Source organism: Lepisosteus platostomus, chromosome 16 (genome assembly GCF_059453375.1).
Source record: "Lepisosteus platostomus isolate fLepPlt1 chromosome 16, fLepPlt1.hap1, whole genome shotgun sequence".
NCBI classification, from domain to species: Eukaryota; Metazoa; Chordata; class Actinopteri; order Semionotiformes; family Lepisosteidae; genus Lepisosteus; species Lepisosteus platostomus.
The window spans coordinates 14,259,690-14,280,096 of NC_142626.1; the positions used below are offsets into that span (position 1 = coordinate 14,259,690).

Consider the following 20,407-nt stretch of genomic DNA (forward strand, 5'->3'; position numbering starts at 1 on the left):
TGAACTTACTTTAGCAATATTATTGACGTTCTAGTATGTACTAGTATGCACTGTGGCTAAGGATCTGTCCCTGTGGCTGGAAGGTTGCTGGTTCAAATCCACAGTTGGCAGAGAAATCCTACTCTGTTGGGCCCCTGAGCAAGGCCCTTAACCCCAACTACTCCAGGGGTGCTGTACTGTACAATGGCTAACCTGGTGCTCTAACCCCAAGTTTCTCTCCCTGTCTGTGTTTCATGGAGAGCAAGCTGGGGTATGCAAGAAGATGAATTCCTAATGCAGGAAATTGTATATGGCCAATAAAGTGATCTTATCTTATCTATCACTGTATTTGATAATATACACAACTAGACTATCTATACTTATTCTATAAACTTGTGCATGAAATCTTTTATAAATAATGTTCTGGGATAAATATAATGCTCAACACTGTCTGTATTTTTTTGCATATTGCAATTTTTAATATCAGTTACTGTGTTGCATGCAATCGTAATAGAGAATTATAAAAATATTCCTTTGTTTAACCCTTGGATCACATTTCTTCCAGTATTGCACAGGATTTTAGGGAAGTCGATTTAGAAGAAATCTTTAAGGTGAGGCACACATTGCTTTAAAACAGAACAAAAAAATAATGTCTTTAAATATACTAATAATAAATTTAAATGATAGAATTGTTAACAAAATTGTTAATTTCAGGAAGACATTCCCTTCTGTCATTTCTGTGTTATTTTAGATCCAGGTATCGGTTGTGGGAAAATAATCTTTTTACAATCTGACTCAGGAAATTAAGCAGTACCTGTACTGTATATTCCAAAAGTGAATGCATCTGGCGATTTTACATAGTAGTTTTTCGTTATCTGATAATTACACTTTAGAGACATAAAATAATGTCAGTTTTTCATGTGAAAGTAAAAGACTCAGGCTGCCAGAAGACACTTTTCCTGCTCCAGTGAGCCATCTTGAATGAAAGTTAAAGGACATGACAGGGAAGCCCATCTTGTAAATAACTGGTCCTTGCTCATTTCAGGTGATATGTCAGGATAAATTGGGAACTATGTGGCTGAGAATCACTCTCAGGAGGCCTGTGCCTCTCTTTAGTCTGGACTAGTACAACCTATTCTTGGATGTCTTCTTAATGTGAAGAGTTTTCTTCTGACATATTGTTTCTTTGACAGATCCACTGAAGCAAGTGAATTCTTCACAAAAAAGACAGCATGAACCCCCACAAGGTAGATGAATGCTTATCATCTTAATACTGATAAGGCTTAGAAGGTGATAATTAAATTATGACTTGCAGCTTCTGCCTTACACTGGTATATGTTTTACTAGTAATCTCCAGCAGTGCTCTTTAATTATGTGTTGCACTCATGTGTTATTTGTTTCTGAAAATTGAGTATTACGACACAGTTCAAGCCTGCAGGTAGATCAGTGTGTGTAAGTACTCCATCAGAGGACTTTTTATTCTTGGAGAGTTCAGTAAAAGCAAACACGCAAGCAATTCTGAAAAGCAGAACACTACATTCCTAAAACACTCAGACACTGTATTGGGTAGCAGTTTGACAGAACATAGGTACCTGTATTCTCATCAGAAGAACATAAAGTTTGAAACAGAGAGGAGTCCATTCAGCCATTCAACATGTTAATGTCTTTTTATGCAGTCATGTTAATAAGTCTTGTCAATGTTTATTTATTGATGTACCTTTACAGCCAAAGAGAAGGAGAACTGAGGAAACTGAAAAGTAAGTTTCTTTAAATCTCTTTATTAAGATATGGGAAACTGTTTCCTGGGAATAAGGCACTGTTCCTAAACTTCTTTATTGACACAGTGAACATTGGTATGTCAGGAGGGCTCTCTCTAAATACCTCTACTGAGACCCAGAGAAGTTTTGCCTCTCAGGACAGCTCACTTCAAACATCTATGACATAGATATTTAAAGAGAGCTCTAAATCACACATCGTTATTTAAGGAGTGTTCAAAATCTATGTCTAAATATCTGTGAGATATACATTTTTATTTTTTGACAAACTGTAGATTATCTGGCTGATAGGTGAGCACTGTATCTAAATACCTGTGTTGAGGCACAGAGAACACCAGTGTGACTGGACACTCTTTCTAAATACCCATACTGAAGCACAGATACAACACAGCTGGCTGTATGACCTCAACCAGTCATGTAGATGGGCTATAAAAAATCTGTAGTAGTTCAGGTAGGTAGCTGCGTCAGCATGCTCGGCTGCAAGGGAACAAGTAATAGGTTTATTCCATGCGGAAAAAAAAGAAGAGAGAAAAAACACAACATTTCAGCCGTGGAGCCTTCTTCAGGTGTGAATAAACAATCTGTATGAATACTAGAGCACAAAATGACCAGGAATTTCAGAGTTCCTTTTCTAAACACTCCAACAAAAAACAACAAAACTAGCATACTGTAAATCTGGTTATGAAAGATGTAAATTGCAGATTTCGGAAAATAGCCTTGATACCAAACTGAAAAGAACACAAAAACACCCATAAAACAAAAGCAAAAGAAGAATGGTTTGACACAGACTTCAAAAACACCAGAAAGGCACTGCGAGAACTTTCAAACCAAAGACACAGACAGCCACACAAAGGAAATCTGCACCTTGGATACTGAGAGATGGTACAACACCGCAAACACATGGTTTAGAAGAAATGCCCACAAACATTCTCCTGAGTATCCAGTCTTAAAAAGCAATTTCGAACATCTCTACAAGCTGAATTGCTGTATTCCTCTAGCCGAGTTTCTGACCAGGGTAAGAGATACCAAGGAAAAACAGACCCAGATCAAGTACAGGTTTAGTAACCACAGTCAGGCAATAGATACTGGCTGCCAGGAGAGGACAAGCTCCCACTGCCAGCAGGGATAAGCAGAGACAGATGTATTTTCTTCTCTACTGTGAGAAATACTCTCGAATTATACAAACATTCTTCCATGAAATAACACATCTAAAGCCAGAATTCCCACAGCTGCCAGAAACAGCACAACATCTAAACCTGCTAGGTAGGTAGGTAGGTTCTCTTTTCAGGTCACGAAGGCCTACAGGGGAATGGGGAGGTAAGGGCCACCATTTTCTTGACCATCTGACACAGGAGGTGGCCTATTACCTCCTGGTACTCATTTGGAAAGCAGGCTAAGTGGACCTGGGAGCCACCTGGAAGTTATTAGAGCAAGTTACATCGCTTTCCCCTACCTGCGATTGAACCCAGGACCTTCCAGTCAGGAGGGGGACACCCTTGCCGTCTGAGCTACCATGGCTCCAATCCTGTTAGAGGAGGAAATTAAATAGATCCTAGTATGTGATCCTGTCAGACAAGGGATGTAATGTCACATACTGTATAGTACTGTAAATATATATACTGACACATAGAAGATATGTCTAAGATGAGTGCACTCTTCCTAGATGCCTACACTGCAGCACAGAGAATGTCTATCTGACATTAGATAATTTTAAGCTCCTTTACTGAAAATACCACTGAATTCCCCTGTATTAAAAGAAAAGGTTGTGCCATACAGTTAAGCAGGATCAGTAAAATGAAGCACAGAAAATGACTTTTCAGCATGAAGAATGAGCCAGGTTTGTTGTTATCAATGTGCTATCATGTCTGTGTGTGCAGTACATCAGACTCATGTCACTGTGTGTGTGTGGTATATCACAGTGAAGTGAAGGGAAGTTTGTGTGTCACACATGTGATAGTTAGGCATCCCCAATATCTTCTCAGTCACTTCACTCTTTCTTTCAGGGCTTCTTACATCCGAGTTGCTCACACTCTTTGTGAGGGGGAGAACAAGGACATTCAAAAGAGAAAAATCAAAATTCAGAATGCCCTGAGGAGCCTCCAAATTCCCTGTGATGCGGTACAAGTTCTGATAAAACAATATAATGTGTAAAATTGGAATATCTGATATGTACAGTATAGTCTTGTGGTTATTGATATGTGTTATAGATAATGAAGTGTAGTGATTTGATATAATCTCTTGGAAACATATTTAGTCTCACAGTATCTTGAAGCCCAACATCAGAAGGTGTTTTTTTTGTTATTTTCAGTGTGGAATTCATCTCTACTTATACTATATTCTTATATAGTGTTCAGTTGAAATTAGACAGCCTGACAGTTTATATTTGAGTTCATTGTCCTGAAATATGATAGTGAAAATTGTGGCAGTGAAGTAGGTCAGGAAGGATGCAAAAGAATTGCTGTGAATATGCATGTAACATACAGATTGCTAATTTATTTGAATGTGAAATTGCCGTTGGACTTAAGAATTTGTGAGAGTCATGATGATAAATATACACTTTAATGTCAAAGACCTCAAGGTCTAACAACAGCAATTATATGTAATGCTTTACAGCTACAGCTATAAACCGCAATAATACTACACCAACTTTATTCATATTAGTCCAAATATAATAGGCACTTACTGCAACTACATTCTTTTTTTAATTAAACGGAGCCCAAATAGAATACTACCTTAAATCCACTGACAATCCACATTGCTGCATCTATAAAATACATATACGATTGTAAATAGAAACAAAACACTAGTAAAGACTCGTGAAAGACTCATTTTTATCATTATCACAGGGATTGGTGTGAGAGTTGTAATTGTGGAAGATTAAAAAATCTTACCACCAGTTTTAATGATTTAATCTGAAATGTCCCAGTGCATACGTCTGCCACATTTGGAATTAATTGGCTAAACAGATTTCAGCAGCAGCTCAGTGGGCATGATCTCATCCTGGTTTCTAAAGTGTTAAGCAGACGAGAGACCACATGACTCCCCCAGGATGTGATGCTGGTCTGTCACAAGGCATTTCCCCAGCAGTGCTCATAAGTCTAACTGAACAGGAGCAGTGCTGGTGCCCACTTATACAGTTGGGTGAACCGGAAGAACTGGAGAGATGTACCTCATTCAAGGTGCAACAGCAGTGTCTGCAAGGGGCACTCAAACCCTCTACACTGCACCGCCCCAAGCTGTATGCAGTGATGTAAAGTCCACACTCTAGTCTAACAGCTGCTCAGGCTCAAACCCACGCTGCTGTCCAGACTGATGGAAGGTCTGAAGGTTCTCCTCCTGGATTGGAGGCCAGTCTGCCACAGGGTCACCCTCAGCAATGCTGCATTTGTACAGCTGGCAGGATTGGAGCAGTACAGAGGAAGTGTAGCAGGACAGCACAGCAATGGGACAACGATCCCACAACCCTCTGTTTGCAAGACCAGACACTTTACTACTGCACACCGTCTGTAAGAGAAATAGACAAAATTATCTTTCAGAACAATATGACTTTAGAAATAATCACAGGTTTTCTCCTGGTAGATGTTTTTTTTACAGAAAAATTACAAATGGTTTTATGGTTCAAAATTAATACTTTAAAATATCAGTATTTAACATAAACCCAGCATCTATGAGCATCACAAGGGAGTCCTTTCAATCAGTAAGTAAGAGCTCCATCCTCTTTGAGACAGAAGGAGAGGAAGATGAAAAGAAGATACTGTAAGGCCAAGTAACTATTAATGGTGTTTCTGAAGTCGCTGGGTCACTAGACCTGGCCTCCATGACCTCTGTGTTAGATTCTGTCTTCTCCTCTCTTCCTCAATCAGGACTGTGTTCCCCCCATTGCTGTGCTGGGCTCTGGGGGGGGTCTGCGCGCCATGGTGGCTCTCATGGGGACTTTAACTGAGCTGGGGGCTCAGAACCTGCTGGACACCATCATGTACCTGTGTGGAGTGTCAGGATCCACCTGGTGAGTCTGAGAGACTGGGCTCCAAGATCAGCTATGAGCCTGTGAATTCAGTTCCCATTTTGAATAATAATAATAATAATAATAATAATAATAATAATAATAATAATAATAATAATAATAATAATTAAAAAACTGTATTTTATAAAGCGCCTTTAAAGGTGGCTTCTCAAAGTGCTTGAAAGATTTGAAAGAGCAATAGATCTGTCAGGTGTGCATTGTAACCCTGCAAATTCAGAAGGTTCAGGATTCAGGCTGTGATTTCAGCTGTGCACAGTGCATACACTGGTGAAATGTTTTCTGTGTGTTTGTGTGTCTAACACTGCAGGTGTATGTCCTCTCTGTACCGTGACCCACAGTGGTCCTCTCAAGTGGAGGATGCAGAGACGAAAATGGTGGAAACTCTCAACAATGGAAAATCCAGCTATATAAAAAGTTTGCTGAAAATCATGAAGACAATAGAGGATGAGAACTTTTCTTGTACAGATATTTGGGCAGCAACATTTGTTTACATGACGGTGAAAGAGGTCAGCATTCTTGTCCTTCTTGTATGTGTGTTTGTACAGTATGTAACCAGTTGTATGTAAGTTAAGCTCTCTGTCTCATTCTGCAGTGTCTCTTTCTCCCTGTCTGGGTGTCGGTTTGAGAACTTGTCCTTTTTTCCATAAGATATAGTGTCAGATTTCTCAAAAGTGCCTGCGAAGAGAAAGGACAAATGGCAAGTGACAAAGGATTTATTTTCATGTTCAGATATAAATAGGAAAAAAATAAAATATTGGTGTTAATAATACCAATAACAGCAAAAATCATGGTGATTCTATAAAGCCCTCCAGGAGACAATGAAGTAGAAGGTGTTTAGTACACCTTTGGGAGCAGTTACATTAACTGGCCACTAGAGGTCAGGGTGACCCAGCTCTGTGTAGCATCTGTCTTTGGCAGTGTTCAACACCTGCACTCTCAATTGCGATTTACAGTAGCTGGGAGGGAAGCTGGACTGACAAATTGCAGCTCTGTGTTACTCATTTTCACCTTAAAGAGGTGACCTACTCCAGAGAGCGGGGTTCTCTCAAGATGAATTTGAAGTGAGAGTCCCAGCTCCCTTACAGATATCAGACATCTTCCATAGAAGATAATCATTCACTGAATCTGTAATGGAAAAGCAGCAAAAAGTTGAGTTTCTCATATAGATATTCTCATGAAAATGCTCATATCTGTTGCCCTAGTACACATAGATTGCAAATTACACAGTTGGAAATAGTGGTAGAAATGCTGAATCCCATTAATGTAGATCAACCATTACAAAGAAATTACAAAACAGTCTTTGTTAGAAACACTTATTTGTCAGGAAACTGATATATTTGCTAACAATATTAATATTTTAACAAACAACTAATATTTTCAAGCTGTAACATCCATCCATTCATACCACCCATTTTTTATACTTTTTATATTTATGTACATATATCAATATAAAATATATACATACTGTACTTTTTATATTTTATACATGACCAATCAAGTGCTCAACCTTGCTGTCCTCATCCTTCATCTCATTGAATCTGTGCTCAATCCAGGCCGACACCAGCAGCATCATGCTGTGAGAACTGGTTTAAATTTAAAATATGGACTTTCAGTGACAATGCAGAACAGAATGAGATAATTACATACTCAGTGATACAAATGGTGTAAAACAACATTTACTTTTGTGTTGTTTTTAGAACAAAACCTTCTTTAAATCTACACTGCTTTGTGAATACTTTACAGAGCAATAGCAGGATTGTAAAATATTAACGATTATATTTTTAAATAGAAAGACAAGAATGATTCAATTAACCCATAGACCAATGATTTTATAACAGTTACAAAAACAGATAGACCATTTGATAGTTAGTAACCTAACTTTATGCTGTAAGGCATATCTCTTTCTCCCCCACAAATATCTTGAATGGCTGGATACAAAATTGCACAAAATGCAAGTCGTGAGATTTCTTGAGACTTTTTTTTCAAATTGAGGCATGTGCAACTGAAGCAGCAGTGATTTTACACTAACCAATTGCTGTATTTGTCATTTGGTGAGTACAGAAACACAGCACAGTATTAGGCAAATGTCATCATGTCATATCATTTTCCAAACCACTTTATACTCTATGGTGTCACAGGAAGCCAGAGCCTACCAGGCAAGCAACAAGCACAAGGCAGGGTACACCGTGGAGGGGGTGCCAGACCATCATACATGGGGACAATTTGGAGGCCACAATAAAGGCTGAGGGGTGAAATTTGTCCCGGACACCAGGATAACTCCAAATCCAATTTTTCACTTTAATGACCACAGAGAGTCCGGACCTCGGTTTAATGTGTCATCTGAAAGACGGCTCCCACTACAGTAAAGCATCCCCGCCACTATACCGGAGCATTTGGACCCACACAGACCACAGGGTCCAACAAACACCACTTCCAGCAGCAATCATAGCTTCTGTGGCAGTACAGACCACCTCACCCAGCTCACACTGTGCATATCATTCTTCACCTTCATTTGCATATTAGTATTTGTGTCTCCTCTCATCTCTCACAATACAGAAAACGCTCAATTCAGATCTGTTGTGTTTGTTCTCTTTGTGCCTTCAGCCTTTCATCAGAACTGAATGTGTCCTGTGGCTCTTCTCTGGACTTTGATGGTTATTTATACACACTTGGTTCTTTCCAGATGGACGATCGCAAACTTTCGAAGGAGGAAGATGCAGAAATGACCAACCCTTACCCCATCTATGCTGCAGTGAATAAGTCACAGCTGGATGACAAGGAAAAATACAACAAAGGCAAGACTCCCACTTCATATACTGTATTTGCTCTAGAGGCCAACATTATAGGGATGAATTGGCTTAAAAAATATTCTAGGGAATTCTTGTAATATATAATATTACATATTAATGCTCGTAGCAACGACAGCAGTATCTCTCAAAGCAATGGCAGTAGTAGCACTACCAGCAGTTGTAAAAGTATCAACAGCTGCACCATGAAGCAGAATTAAGTAACAGCTAAATTAAATTACGTTCAACATCATTTATCCCTTACATCTTGCACTAATCAGGGCATCTTGTTAAAGCAAGCTGAGTTAAATTCCTTGCTTAAAAGCACAGCTGCTGTGTCTTGACTACAATCTGAACCCAAACCACAATGGTCCACAATGCTGCACCCATAGCAGCTGTAGTAGTGTTTGTAGCAAGTGCTTCAAAAGCAGCAACATTAAAATAAGCAGTTCTTGTGTTTGAGAGGAAGGTGGGTGTTTTTTATTAGAAACCAAACACCCTGCAGCTTCTAAAATCAGTGATCGGAGGCAGTGAGGTAATTTACATAAAGTGACAATATTGCAGTGGAAGTTGTTGGCTGGCAATGTGCTCTTCTTGATTTATTCAAGATTCTCAAATTCTGTCTTTTTGTCTTCCTTTCCTCCCTGTCTCTCCCTTTCCAGGGACTTGGTTTGAAATAACCCGTCATGAAGCAGGATACCCTGAGTATGGAGCCTTTGTAGACACCAGTGCCCTGGGGAGTCAATTCCATGGAGGAAACAAGATAAAACACAAAGATGAGATGGACATGCTGTGCTTGCAAGGTTTCTGTTCCTTCTTTTAGAAATTCATAGCAGTTTTGTACATCATCTGTTTTTAGAATGGTACTTGTTCAGGATGGCCAGTATATAATATCGATGTTATCTGACAATATAGTATTTATTTATAGTATTATTTATTATTTTAAAAATTTACTGCACCAAGGTGATAATTACTCTTGAATGACCAAGTGGAAATCCAGTGATTTATTAATTGATGATCCACATTTTTCCTGATTAATTATCGGTTTAAAACAGTCTGATGTGTTAGGAGAGGAGATGATAGGAATGTTTAACACTTTATAAACACTTAGTAATTAATAAATAAGTGACACACATCTCGTGGGAAAAAAAAGTGTATGTAATGATACAACTAATACTACCGAGAAGTGTGAAAAAGCCTTACAAAAAAATAATCAAACCACTGGTGGCCCAGGCATATTGCAGGGATTGCTGTGGGATGAAGAAGGACTTACCTCTTCTGTAGTTTAGTTCAACACTGAACCAGCTTTCCTGTTCAATTCATACTCTTCTGTGTTTCTTCAGGACTGTGTGGAAGTGCCATAGGCGATATGAAGGAGAACATAAAATTCTTAATAGGTATTTTACCTTTTGTGCATTTTTTAAACAGAAATTAGTATTTGTTTTTATTTTTTGCCCACCTAATTCATTATTTTCACATACTGTTTTAGTCAGGCTGACACAATACTACAGTCCTTGTAGCAGTCCAGGGGAAAGAGGGTTGGTAGGCTTTCTTCTAACATCACCTACCAAGACAGACAGTTCAGCACTCATCACACTCCAGCGATGAATAGCGTGTGGCAGGAGGAATGGTGCTGCTCTCAATTAAAGGCACATGAACAGTTACAAACCAGAGGGAGAGTACCTGACCCCTCTTGCCTTTTTGGAAGTTAGTAATTACAGAATTTCATCCAAGGATCTCATCCAGCTTTCTCTTGTAAGAAGCCAGACACATGGTAGATTCCAGATGGATCAGTATTGCAGAGCATGCTGAGGCTACCTTGGTAAATTTACCCAGTCATTAAAGTACTAACCAGAGTTGACTGCTTAGCTTTTGATAACAGATGAGATCAGATGTTTGTGCAGGCTGGTGTCATAGTAAGTGTAAATTCACCTAGTCCTTCGGTACAGTATCTCTACTGATTTTTCAGTAATGCTCAAGGAATTCCTGGTCACAGATGGCAGATGACACTGACTTGATGTACAGTGCCTTGCAAAAGTATCCACCCCCTTGGACTTTTCACATTTTATTGTGTTACAGCATGGAACCATGATGTATTTAATTGAGAATTTTAGCCGCTCATCAACACAAAGTACTCTATAATGTCAAAGTGAAGAAAAAATGCAGACATTTTTAAATTAATTTCAAAAAAAGAAAATATTTGAATGCTGCCAGTTTCTTTCTAAGAAATAAACTCTGGGGATCCAGAATAACAATAAAACAGTATAGCTTCAGAAACAGTCTGAACCAGTTTTCTGATGCTGCTGGTTTCAAGTATGTATCAGGTCATTAACCATCTAATGGAGACCCACAACTGTCTGGACTACATGGAAGGGTATAGTTTAACAGGCCAGGACTATATGAGTTTTCTTGAAGCTTAAGTTGACATCAGACAGAGAGAACACTGCCTCAGATCTCTCTGCTGCTGCTTAAATAACACACATCTCTAACTGGGCATGTCAGAGCATTTCTCCCTGTCTTGTCGCAACCAATACAGGAACTGATGCCATAGAGCTGAGTTATATACAAATGGTGGTTCCAGACTTTTTAGTTCGTAGAAAATTAAACAGAAAATTCATCTTTCTTAAATGTACATGTGACTATTGTTAATTTCTTTTCATTTCAGAAAAGATAATTTCTTTTTTTAAAGATTTATTCCATCCTAAAAGAAAGTTACATAGAAACCTTCTCCAGAGTTCTGGCGGTAAGATGCTCTTATTTTATATTATATTATATATATTATATTATATATATATATATTATATATTATATTATATTATATTCTTTTCCACAAAATCAGGCATCTTCTTATGTACAGTACAGGTACACTACTTTTTACATATTGCAGCAGGTGTGATTATATGCAGCAAACACTAGTTGAATAATGAAATGATGGTGAATCAATTCTCACACAGAAGGATCAATTTTGTTACTGTTTTGAGTTGTTTATCCCAATAAACCATTTCTTCCTTACTGACAGTTGCCCAATAAATTGATTCTGCTGGTTGTTAGTGGAGTACAAGCTCCTTGGTTTGTCTCAGAAATTGTCATGGGCAATTTTATTTCAAAGTGTAAAGGATCTTGGAATAAATCCAACATCAATTAAACATTAAAGGGTGTTGTCATAGAAATAAATAAAAGACAAAATCTGGGAAATATGTGAGCATTTTCTGTATGTATTGTGCATTTACAGTGTATTTGAAAGATCTATTCAATTTAATTTATAATCATCACTGATTTATTTCTATTTTTGTACTTCACCTGATAGGAACTCAAATTGTTCATTTGCTTCTGCATTACATAAAATTGCTATACTACAAAGCTGATTATTGAGAGGACTACTCTACAGTATGTGGTCCAATTGGATGCTGAAATTGTATTATTTTCATGAATGAAGGCACACCTGTAGCTTCAGTGACATGGTTCTAGAGTTTCACATTTTAAAGACGTGATTCTTCTCTCTGTTGAAGGCCTTGTAATTACTTTTTCTCCCTCCACCAGCAGCAAGAACGGGGCAGTCCTGACTCACATCTACAATATCTGCCACTTTTCACACTGCAAGCTCTTCCATGATTGTACTGAGATACACTGTTGAAATTTAACATAGTGCTCATTGGATTCAGGGCAAGCATAAGGGACCAAGGTGTAACAGAAAGCCTTAAACCCTTTAGTCTTCCTTTAAATACTGACTGCACCAACATATAGACCAGCACATTTATCATAAGTATCTTCATGATTCTATGTTTCCCATTTATTAATCTAAATTATTTCCCTTTCATCTTTTGCACTGTTTGCTAATCTATTCATAAAGGTATGTGCAAATTTCCCCAGATTCCTAATGCTATGCATACATTTGATTTCCTAGTGCAGTTCCAATTATCATTTGTATATCCTTACATGCTATAGACTCCAAACGTACTGGTCTGAAAGAACGAATTTACCGACAGGCTATTTATCACCCATTGTCACCCATTGTCTAATTGTGGCTACTAACCATGTTTTGACAGGCCTTTGAAAAAGGTTAGTTAACATTCTATGTGGCATGTCTTGTACAGGATCTTTCTGTGGAATAGATTTAATGCTATCAAGACTGACAGGCTTGTTTAACTTAAGGATTTCTAGTACCTGTAATAGCTCTGCATGTCTTTAAACTGTTGCCATCCTTTCTGCACTGATTCCATACCTATCCTGCTCCATTCTACTGTTCTTCAGCTCTTTTTTCTTTAATGCAATAAGAAATAAAACTATACAGAAGACTTAAATAAAAGTTCTGTCTGCTTTATTTAAATCTGGAATCTACCTGTGTAATTTCAATGCATACAGCACTTCAGGACAACACCATATTATGACAATTCTGTTCTAATGGTTTTCTCACCCCTGTTTCCTCACTCTATCTTGACTTTTTTTAAAAGATCTGTACAAGTATTCCGTCTCGTATCTGCTCTGACTAAGGAAGTAGTCATTAGGCATGTCTACCATTTGAGTGTCAGCTTCTGACATTCATATTGGATTTACAAATCTGCATGAGGAGAGGTCCAATCTCCAACAATATATAAGAAATATAAATATGAAAAGAAGTATGTTTTTCTGAACTTGGTGGTCTGTAACATCATGCACTGTGGTTTTATGTTTCAGCCATAAAGGTTGAGACCTTGGCTTTATCTGGCTGAAGTTCTGTGCAAGAAAGTTGTTTTTGCAGTATAGAGCTAGTCCTTCTCCTCTCCCATCTTCCCATCTCTCCTCAATGCAATGTCCACATGAATGTCTCTAGCACTTATATTTTAGTTCATCCAATTCCCAAAAAATCTAAATATTGTTTTCTCCTGTTTTTCCCTTGGAGATTTTATTAAGACCCACTTTCTTTCCACTTAACATGTTTTTGCATTTCTCTGTAGATCCTTGTCAAAAGCTTATTGGTAATTAATCATCTGGAAATAAACACACAGTGGGTTATCAAAAAAACAGAAGGTATCTCTGTCAGAATTAAACCACAGAATAACAGACCCTCTCTTCTTTTCACAGGTAGTCCCCCCTCTGAAGATGTGTTCTCTTTTTACAATGATGTGGAGGAAGATGAGGAAGACCTCAGTTTAGGTAATGGTAAAGCAGGTTGAGTCACATGCACTCAATGTAGGTTTGAGAGTTTAGGGGTAGTCTTAATATACCCACAATAATCCATTGCCAGGTAACTGTCTTGCAAGCCAAGACTCTTCCCACTCTGACCTGTCTTGCAGGTGACAATACCACCCAATAATGGCTGAATGCCAAGACTAGTACAAGAAATATCCCTTCCGAAGACTTATCCCCCCAATCTCAGTTCCAGGCAATCTCATGTTGACTGTATCTTGTTCAAGCTAAGGTTCACCCAATCCCAATTAATATCCCCTTTTCTCTGTTTTTCTGCACTGAGCTCCCACGTTGTCTAATGTCTTCACAGCTAGAACAGCTACTGATCAAACCTGCTAGTGTGGAGAACAAGACCCTCTATTTACATTGTTAGACCAGGAAGAAAAACAGTCTAGGACTGGAAAAGATTATTAAAGCTATTCTGTATCATAGCCTTAGAACTTCAGCAGTCCAGGAGTGAAGAAAATGCTTTTGCTGATGTGGTGCTGGTGTGGTGGGGTATTTAGAATAAGCTGCTGTGTTTTCTTTTCTCTGCCCAATTTGGGGAAAAAATGATAAATTACACTAGGAGCTAAAGTAACTTTCTCTATTAAAACCAGCAGTTTACAAGTTTCCACAGTTACCACAGTTCTTTAGCTGAAACTTTTTTAGAAAAGGTAAGTTTGAACTTTTTTAGAAAACACTCTACTGGTAAAGAAGCCACTGCAGGGGTTTGCAGAGGTATACTCTAAACACCCCAGTATACAACTGTGAACAAATTAATATTCTCTTTTCTCTGGGATATGTCTGTACTTCATAACTTACAGACCCTCACCTGTTCCAAAACCTTTGCAGTAATTTTTCCATTTCAAGGCTAATTTAGTTTAGAACTTTTCTTCTGTGTGTGGGATGAGCTGTATCCCAAACTAGCGGTTACTATGGAATATCCTTGTTAGGACTGTAGTTCTCTTGAAGTGAACATTTTGGCCTGCCTACTCTTTCCAGTAAGGGAACCAAAACATTCCCTTATCTGATTTCTTTCTAAACTTGTACTCAAAGTGTGGGTCTCATTCACAGGTGATGAATGTGAAAAGAGAGCTACAGATGCAGCCATTCAAAATGGGTGAGGTATTTCGCGGCATACCCCGGTGGGCGTGTCACAGTATCACGCGGTATCACGCATTTCACGTGTGTCACGTGACTAACTATCCGGCGTCGCCTTGTAAAACCGCCAGGGGGAGCTTAACCTCTCATGTACAGCATTTGAGCCTTTAATTTTGAACTGTGTATTACAGCATGTTAATCATCAGTCATTAAAATGTTGGTATATATTATGAAAGCAAGATTGCTCAGTTGGACAGAAGTACACAACCTACCTTTATCAGAAATATTTATGCATCAAAGCCTTTACTGAAGATATTACTAATAGTATTAATAATGGATGACTTTGGACAAGCTGTATACTCAAAGTATAATTTCTTTAGCACATTTGTACAAGCACTTGGAATCTGTCCAAGCCATACTTTGTCAGGCATTTTGTTTTACTTCAACGGGGCATAAAAACTTCCTTGCTTTTAACAGGGCGTTTCATAATTTCTAGCTACGAAAATGATTTAAAATGCGACACCTATCATTCAACTAGAGCTTAAAATATCACAAGGAAAAATACACACCGGTATTCCATTTCTCCCTAAACATTGTAAGCTTCGAAGTCTTTAACTAACGTGATACCGGAGTCAACAAGCATACTTTTAGAATTTGATTAAAAGGGAATATAATATGGAATCGCGTATCTAAAGAATTTAATAACGGTATGATTATATCCGTGTACTGCGGCAGGACTGTGTAAGGCTGTTTCGCCTACCTGAACATGCGAGCTGTCTTGTAGCCTACTGGTCTAGGTGCGTGACTTCCAACTGGTAGGTTGTGTGTTCGAATCCAGCTGGTGCTGGACTTTTATTTTAACAAACATTTCTTCGAAAAAATAGGTAAGCGATATTATGGACAATCAATTGACTTTTATATTTCAAAATATCGCAACATGATCGATATTTGCGATATTTTGAATATATCTTCCCTTCTGACAGTGGTTCCTGCTTCTATTGTGTGTGTGTGTGCAACAGTAAATTTTTATAGAGAAATGGAGGCGGGACAGTATGCGTTACAATATAAACATTTATATTGATTTAAATCGTGTTCTGATTTAAATCGCAAACGCGTGTTTAATTATGTGTTTTTTAATCATGATCAGGCTAATGCATTTCTACATTTTCTGTATGAACCAGCTTAGAGGTTCATACAGAAAGACAGCTTGTGTTTAAATTGAGTGTAAGGTAATTTATGCTTCTAAAGTCATGGTCAGTATTGTTGTACTGTGCTGTACTGTGTCACATTATTTTATAGCGTTTTTATTGCGTTATTAAATCCGGTGGCGCTGTGTTAGTTTCCTGACTCACATTATTTAAACTGCGACACTGATCATTCATCTCTAAATAAACTTTATTTTATATAGCATTTTAAGCGAATAGGTAATTAGATTGCTCATAAACCTAATCACTTTTTCTTCATAAACACAGCGTGATTGCTCTCTGAAAATGCTTTTCCTTTATTTTTAAAGTAGGCTCAGATTTCAACTATAGATCGTATTATTATAAACTTTCTTGGAAAAATGTATTTTATGTAAACCATGTTTGCTATTAATTCATTTAGGGCTAAAATACGTTCATTGTCTTCTAATCGAGTCGAGTTGACATTGGAAGCCTGCCACACCCGGACCGTTAACGCATTAGCACGTCAAAGCCCATTGAGCCAGTATTGGCTTTAGTATCCCCCCCTTCTCCCCTCAATTCAATTCAATTCAAGGTGTTTTATTTACATGACAGATGGGTACAAGCAGTGTTGGGTACTGTATGTATATTGTAACGCTTACGGCAGACAGGCACTGTGTAGGAGCCGACGCACCAGAGCAGCGCCTGCAATTTTTATATTTATAACTTAGTTTTTAAAATTAGTCAAGCAATACGAAGCATCTCCTTTTACTTAGTGCCTGAGCATACTGCAACGCGTGTGAAGCCCATAAACGATATTAATTTTGGAACTTAAACATACAGTATATGGCTGGTCTCGGTACTTTAAAGAAAACATACACACCAGTATTCCATTTCTCCCTAAACATTTTAAGCATCGAAGTCTTTAACTAACGCGATACCGGAGTCAACAAGCATACTTTTAGAATTTGATTAAAAGGGAATATAATATGGAATCGCGTATCTACAGAATTTAAAGACCAGACAATCGCAAACTCGTTTTCAATAAAATTATTTTATTCATTCAGCAGTTTGTGAGAGGGACATCCAGCAGGGAGAGACACACACACCGGTTTTCATTGACAACATTGTTTTTTTTTCAATTCCTCTTGTCTAACAGGAATGTTTTGTTTGTGGACAGACTGTTAGACAAGAGGAAAAGACTGCCTCCTCCTACGAAGCATTTCGTTGATCCGATCACGAATTCTTTTCCAGTCGTACGCAGCAAGGGTTGAGAATCTCCGATTCACCATCGTACTAATGGTTTCCCGGAGATTGGGTTAAAAAAAAACAAAAAACATACTAACAACTGTGCCATCCTACTCCTTAGTTAATACATTTTATTATTCATAAACAGTTAACATTGTTAGCAAAATATTTTGAATTATATTTAACCCTATTTTTTCTTTAGTTTTGTATTTAACTTATTATATGATAGTCAGACTTAATGTATATTTGAACAATGAAAATATATTTTTACAAGATTTTACATTAAGCACTTAAAATTAATATGGTTAATAATAGTAAACTGTAACATGCTGTAACAAGATCGGTTACAAGAAGAAAATGCTTTCAGAGAAAATGTTTCAACCAAACTTATTCCCACACACCCCGCCCCCACTACCATTAGAATATACACAAACATTTTAGCGTTTCATTCTGAGCAGAAGACCCTCACACCTGAAGAGTGCTGGCTGTGACGAATTAAACCGGTTTTACAGGTTTCAATCACAGACCATGTGACATGGGACTCAGTAAACTACAGTAACACCGTATTTGATAACGCTTTAAAAACGCTATAAAATAATGTGACTTGGCACAGAACAAGTTTACAACACAGTACAAAGATAAATGCTGACCATGACTTTAGAAGCATAAATTGCCTTACACTCAATTTAAACACAAGCTGTCTTTAGCCCTCTAAGCTGGTTCATACAGAAATGTAGAGATCTAGGCTCAGAACACACAGCTTCATTAGCGAATACATATGCAGGACAACTAGAGAAGACGTTTTACAGAGGGTGGATTTTTAGAAACATCCCATCAGACATCCCATCATATTCACAACGTGAAATCTAGAAAATAATATTACGTAACCAAAATCCGCAATATGGAAACAGAACCTGTGTAATTGTTGATAGATGATGTACTCGTAACATTTTTTCAAGACGAACTACAACATTTAAAAAATGACTTGTATGTACTTGATATCTCTAATCAATCCACGGGTCCCAGCACAAAACGAAAGTAAAACGCATACCGTTTCTCGCTTCTTATTGCTCAAAAGTAATTTGACCGTATGAAATGCATAATATAAACCTAGAAACATATACGTGAGCAGTACTTAAGCACTGTAGTATCGGTGTTAAGACATACCTCTCAAATACTGTAAATCAAGTTAAAAATATCTCAAGACCGATTCTGGTCGTAATGAAACCATGCAAGGGAGTTTTTATGTCCGTTGCAGTTCTTTTGCAACATGAATATAATTATATCGTTATTAATTTCTTGAGATACGCGATTCCATATTATATTCCCTTTTAATCAAATTCTAAAAGTATGCTTGTTGACTCCGGTATCACGTTAGTTAAAGACTTCGAAGCTTACAATGTTTAGGGAGAAATGGAATACCGGTGTGTATTTTTTTCTTTAAAGTACCGAGACCAGCCATATACTGTATGTTTATGTTAAGATTTCCCTTCAGTGGTAAAATTAGATATGAATATTCAATACTTAAACGGGCACAGTTAAGACATTAAATATACATGTACATATTGTATACAGTACAGTTTGCATACGGTAATATGTTTATGTTACGCGATTAAAAAATAAATAAATAAAACTGGAAGGTCCAGCACCACCATTATGTTTATATGGTTGTTTTTGTTGGTTGGTTGTTATTATGGTTATTAATAATTCGATCTATAGTTGTAATCTGAGCCTAAATAAAAAGAAAAAGCAAGTGATTAGGTTTATGAGCAATCTAATTACTTATTCGTTTAAAACGCTATATAAAATAAAGTTTATTATTAATTTGCTGGACAGAGCGGTGAACATTATTATGCATAAGACAAAGATAACGATCCTGATCAGTTTAGAAATCTGTGTACGCTGTAAGGTTTTTACTTCTTAAACTTTTAAAATACACGTTTAGAATTGAAAGAAATTCTCTTCCTGGTATAGCAAACCAGCACGTCTTTTTTCTCCAATCAGAGGGGTGTCAGATGGTGTCAACCAATCACCATTCTGCGTTGGGTAGCAACGGGTGACTGTTCTCAGGCGGAAGATGTAAACAGCTTAATGTTCGTGTTAAATATTTTTTTTTAATTAAAATTCATTCTATACAGCAATCGCATATTTGGGTACCGTTTCATAAAACTTTCATGCTTAAAATGTTTAGGGAGAAATGGAAGACTGGTGTGTATTTTTTCTTTAAACTACCAAGACCAGCCATACACAGTACAGTTTACATACATACAGTAATGTTTTAAATTAATATCGTTTATGACCTTCAGATGCGTTATGCTCCTCTTCTTTTTATGCTCAGCTACTAAAATTTCCCTTTAGTGGTAAAATCCATATAAATATTCAAAACTAAGCGGATTAAAATGTGCACAGTAAAGACATTAAATGATTCAATCTTTGCACTACCAACCAATGCACCACGAGTGCCCCTGTCGGTCGTTTTGGCCAGCCAATCACTTGCCCTGCGGTATGCTCCGGTAGCCCGCGGTGGCTTGTGGGTAGGTTACCGTACCGCGGGTTTTTACCGCGCATTTTGAATGGCTGCATCTGTATGATCTTTTGCCTGCTTAAGCTCCACTGGAACGTCCTCTGTGGCAAAGACTGCAAACACATCCTCAACTCTATGAAGAACATTGTCAAAGGTACACTTCTCTTACATGTAAATTTCCAATTACTTCAGAATGCAAGGAGGGTTACAACCGAAAGGAAACCTCTTCCCCCATCTGCCTCTTACCATGTGTGAGACTCTTTTATCCTCTTTTCTCTGTCCACCAGATGAAAAGGTGATATATGAGTTGGTCTCACTGATGTATGATACGTGGGACGTCGTCGGCAAGGACATCCAGCACAGGATGATATCAGCTCTTTCCATGGTTGTCCTTAAGCATTTTGAAGGCAAGTGTGTCTCACCTGAAATAAGAGTGTCAGTGATGCTGTAAGATCTGGGAATCAGTATTTTGCAGAAATTGCCCATAAGTCATGACAAAAACCTTGTCACACTGCATCCATAAAGCATGAGCTTACCGAAACTCCTCCAACAGAAAAATCAACTGAATCATACCCTTCCATACCTTATACAGTAATACATTTCAATTTCCTCTGGAATTCTTAATGATTTAAAGTAAATTCTTATTTCATTATTTTTAC

At 37.7% G+C, this 20,407-nt stretch overlaps 1 protein-coding gene across 1 annotated transcript in view; it reads left to right on the forward strand.

The window, feature by feature from the left end:
- Window positions 1-541: 541 nt before the first annotated feature.
- The window catches only part of LOC148646928 (cytosolic phospholipase A2 gamma-like), a 28,742-nt gene continuing 8,876 nt past the window's right edge, over window positions 542-20,407 (forward strand). The window contains exons 1-11 of the mRNA XM_088609472.1: window positions 542-590; window positions 1,173-1,226; window positions 1,705-1,736; window positions 3,758-3,872; window positions 5,618-5,760; window positions 6,086-6,284; window positions 8,462-8,573; window positions 9,227-9,367; window positions 9,908-9,961; window positions 11,230-11,307; window positions 13,626-13,697. Of these exons, the coding sequence (XP_088465598.1) occupies window positions 1,212-1,226; window positions 1,705-1,736; window positions 3,758-3,872; window positions 5,618-5,760; window positions 6,086-6,284; window positions 8,462-8,573; window positions 9,227-9,367; window positions 9,908-9,961; window positions 11,230-11,307; window positions 13,626-13,697 (961 nt within the window). The 5' untranslated portion in view covers window positions 542-590; window positions 1,173-1,211. The remainder of the gene's footprint in view (window positions 591-1,172; window positions 1,227-1,704; window positions 1,737-3,757; window positions 3,873-5,617; window positions 5,761-6,085; window positions 6,285-8,461; window positions 8,574-9,226; window positions 9,368-9,907; window positions 9,962-11,229; window positions 11,308-13,625; window positions 13,698-20,407) is intronic.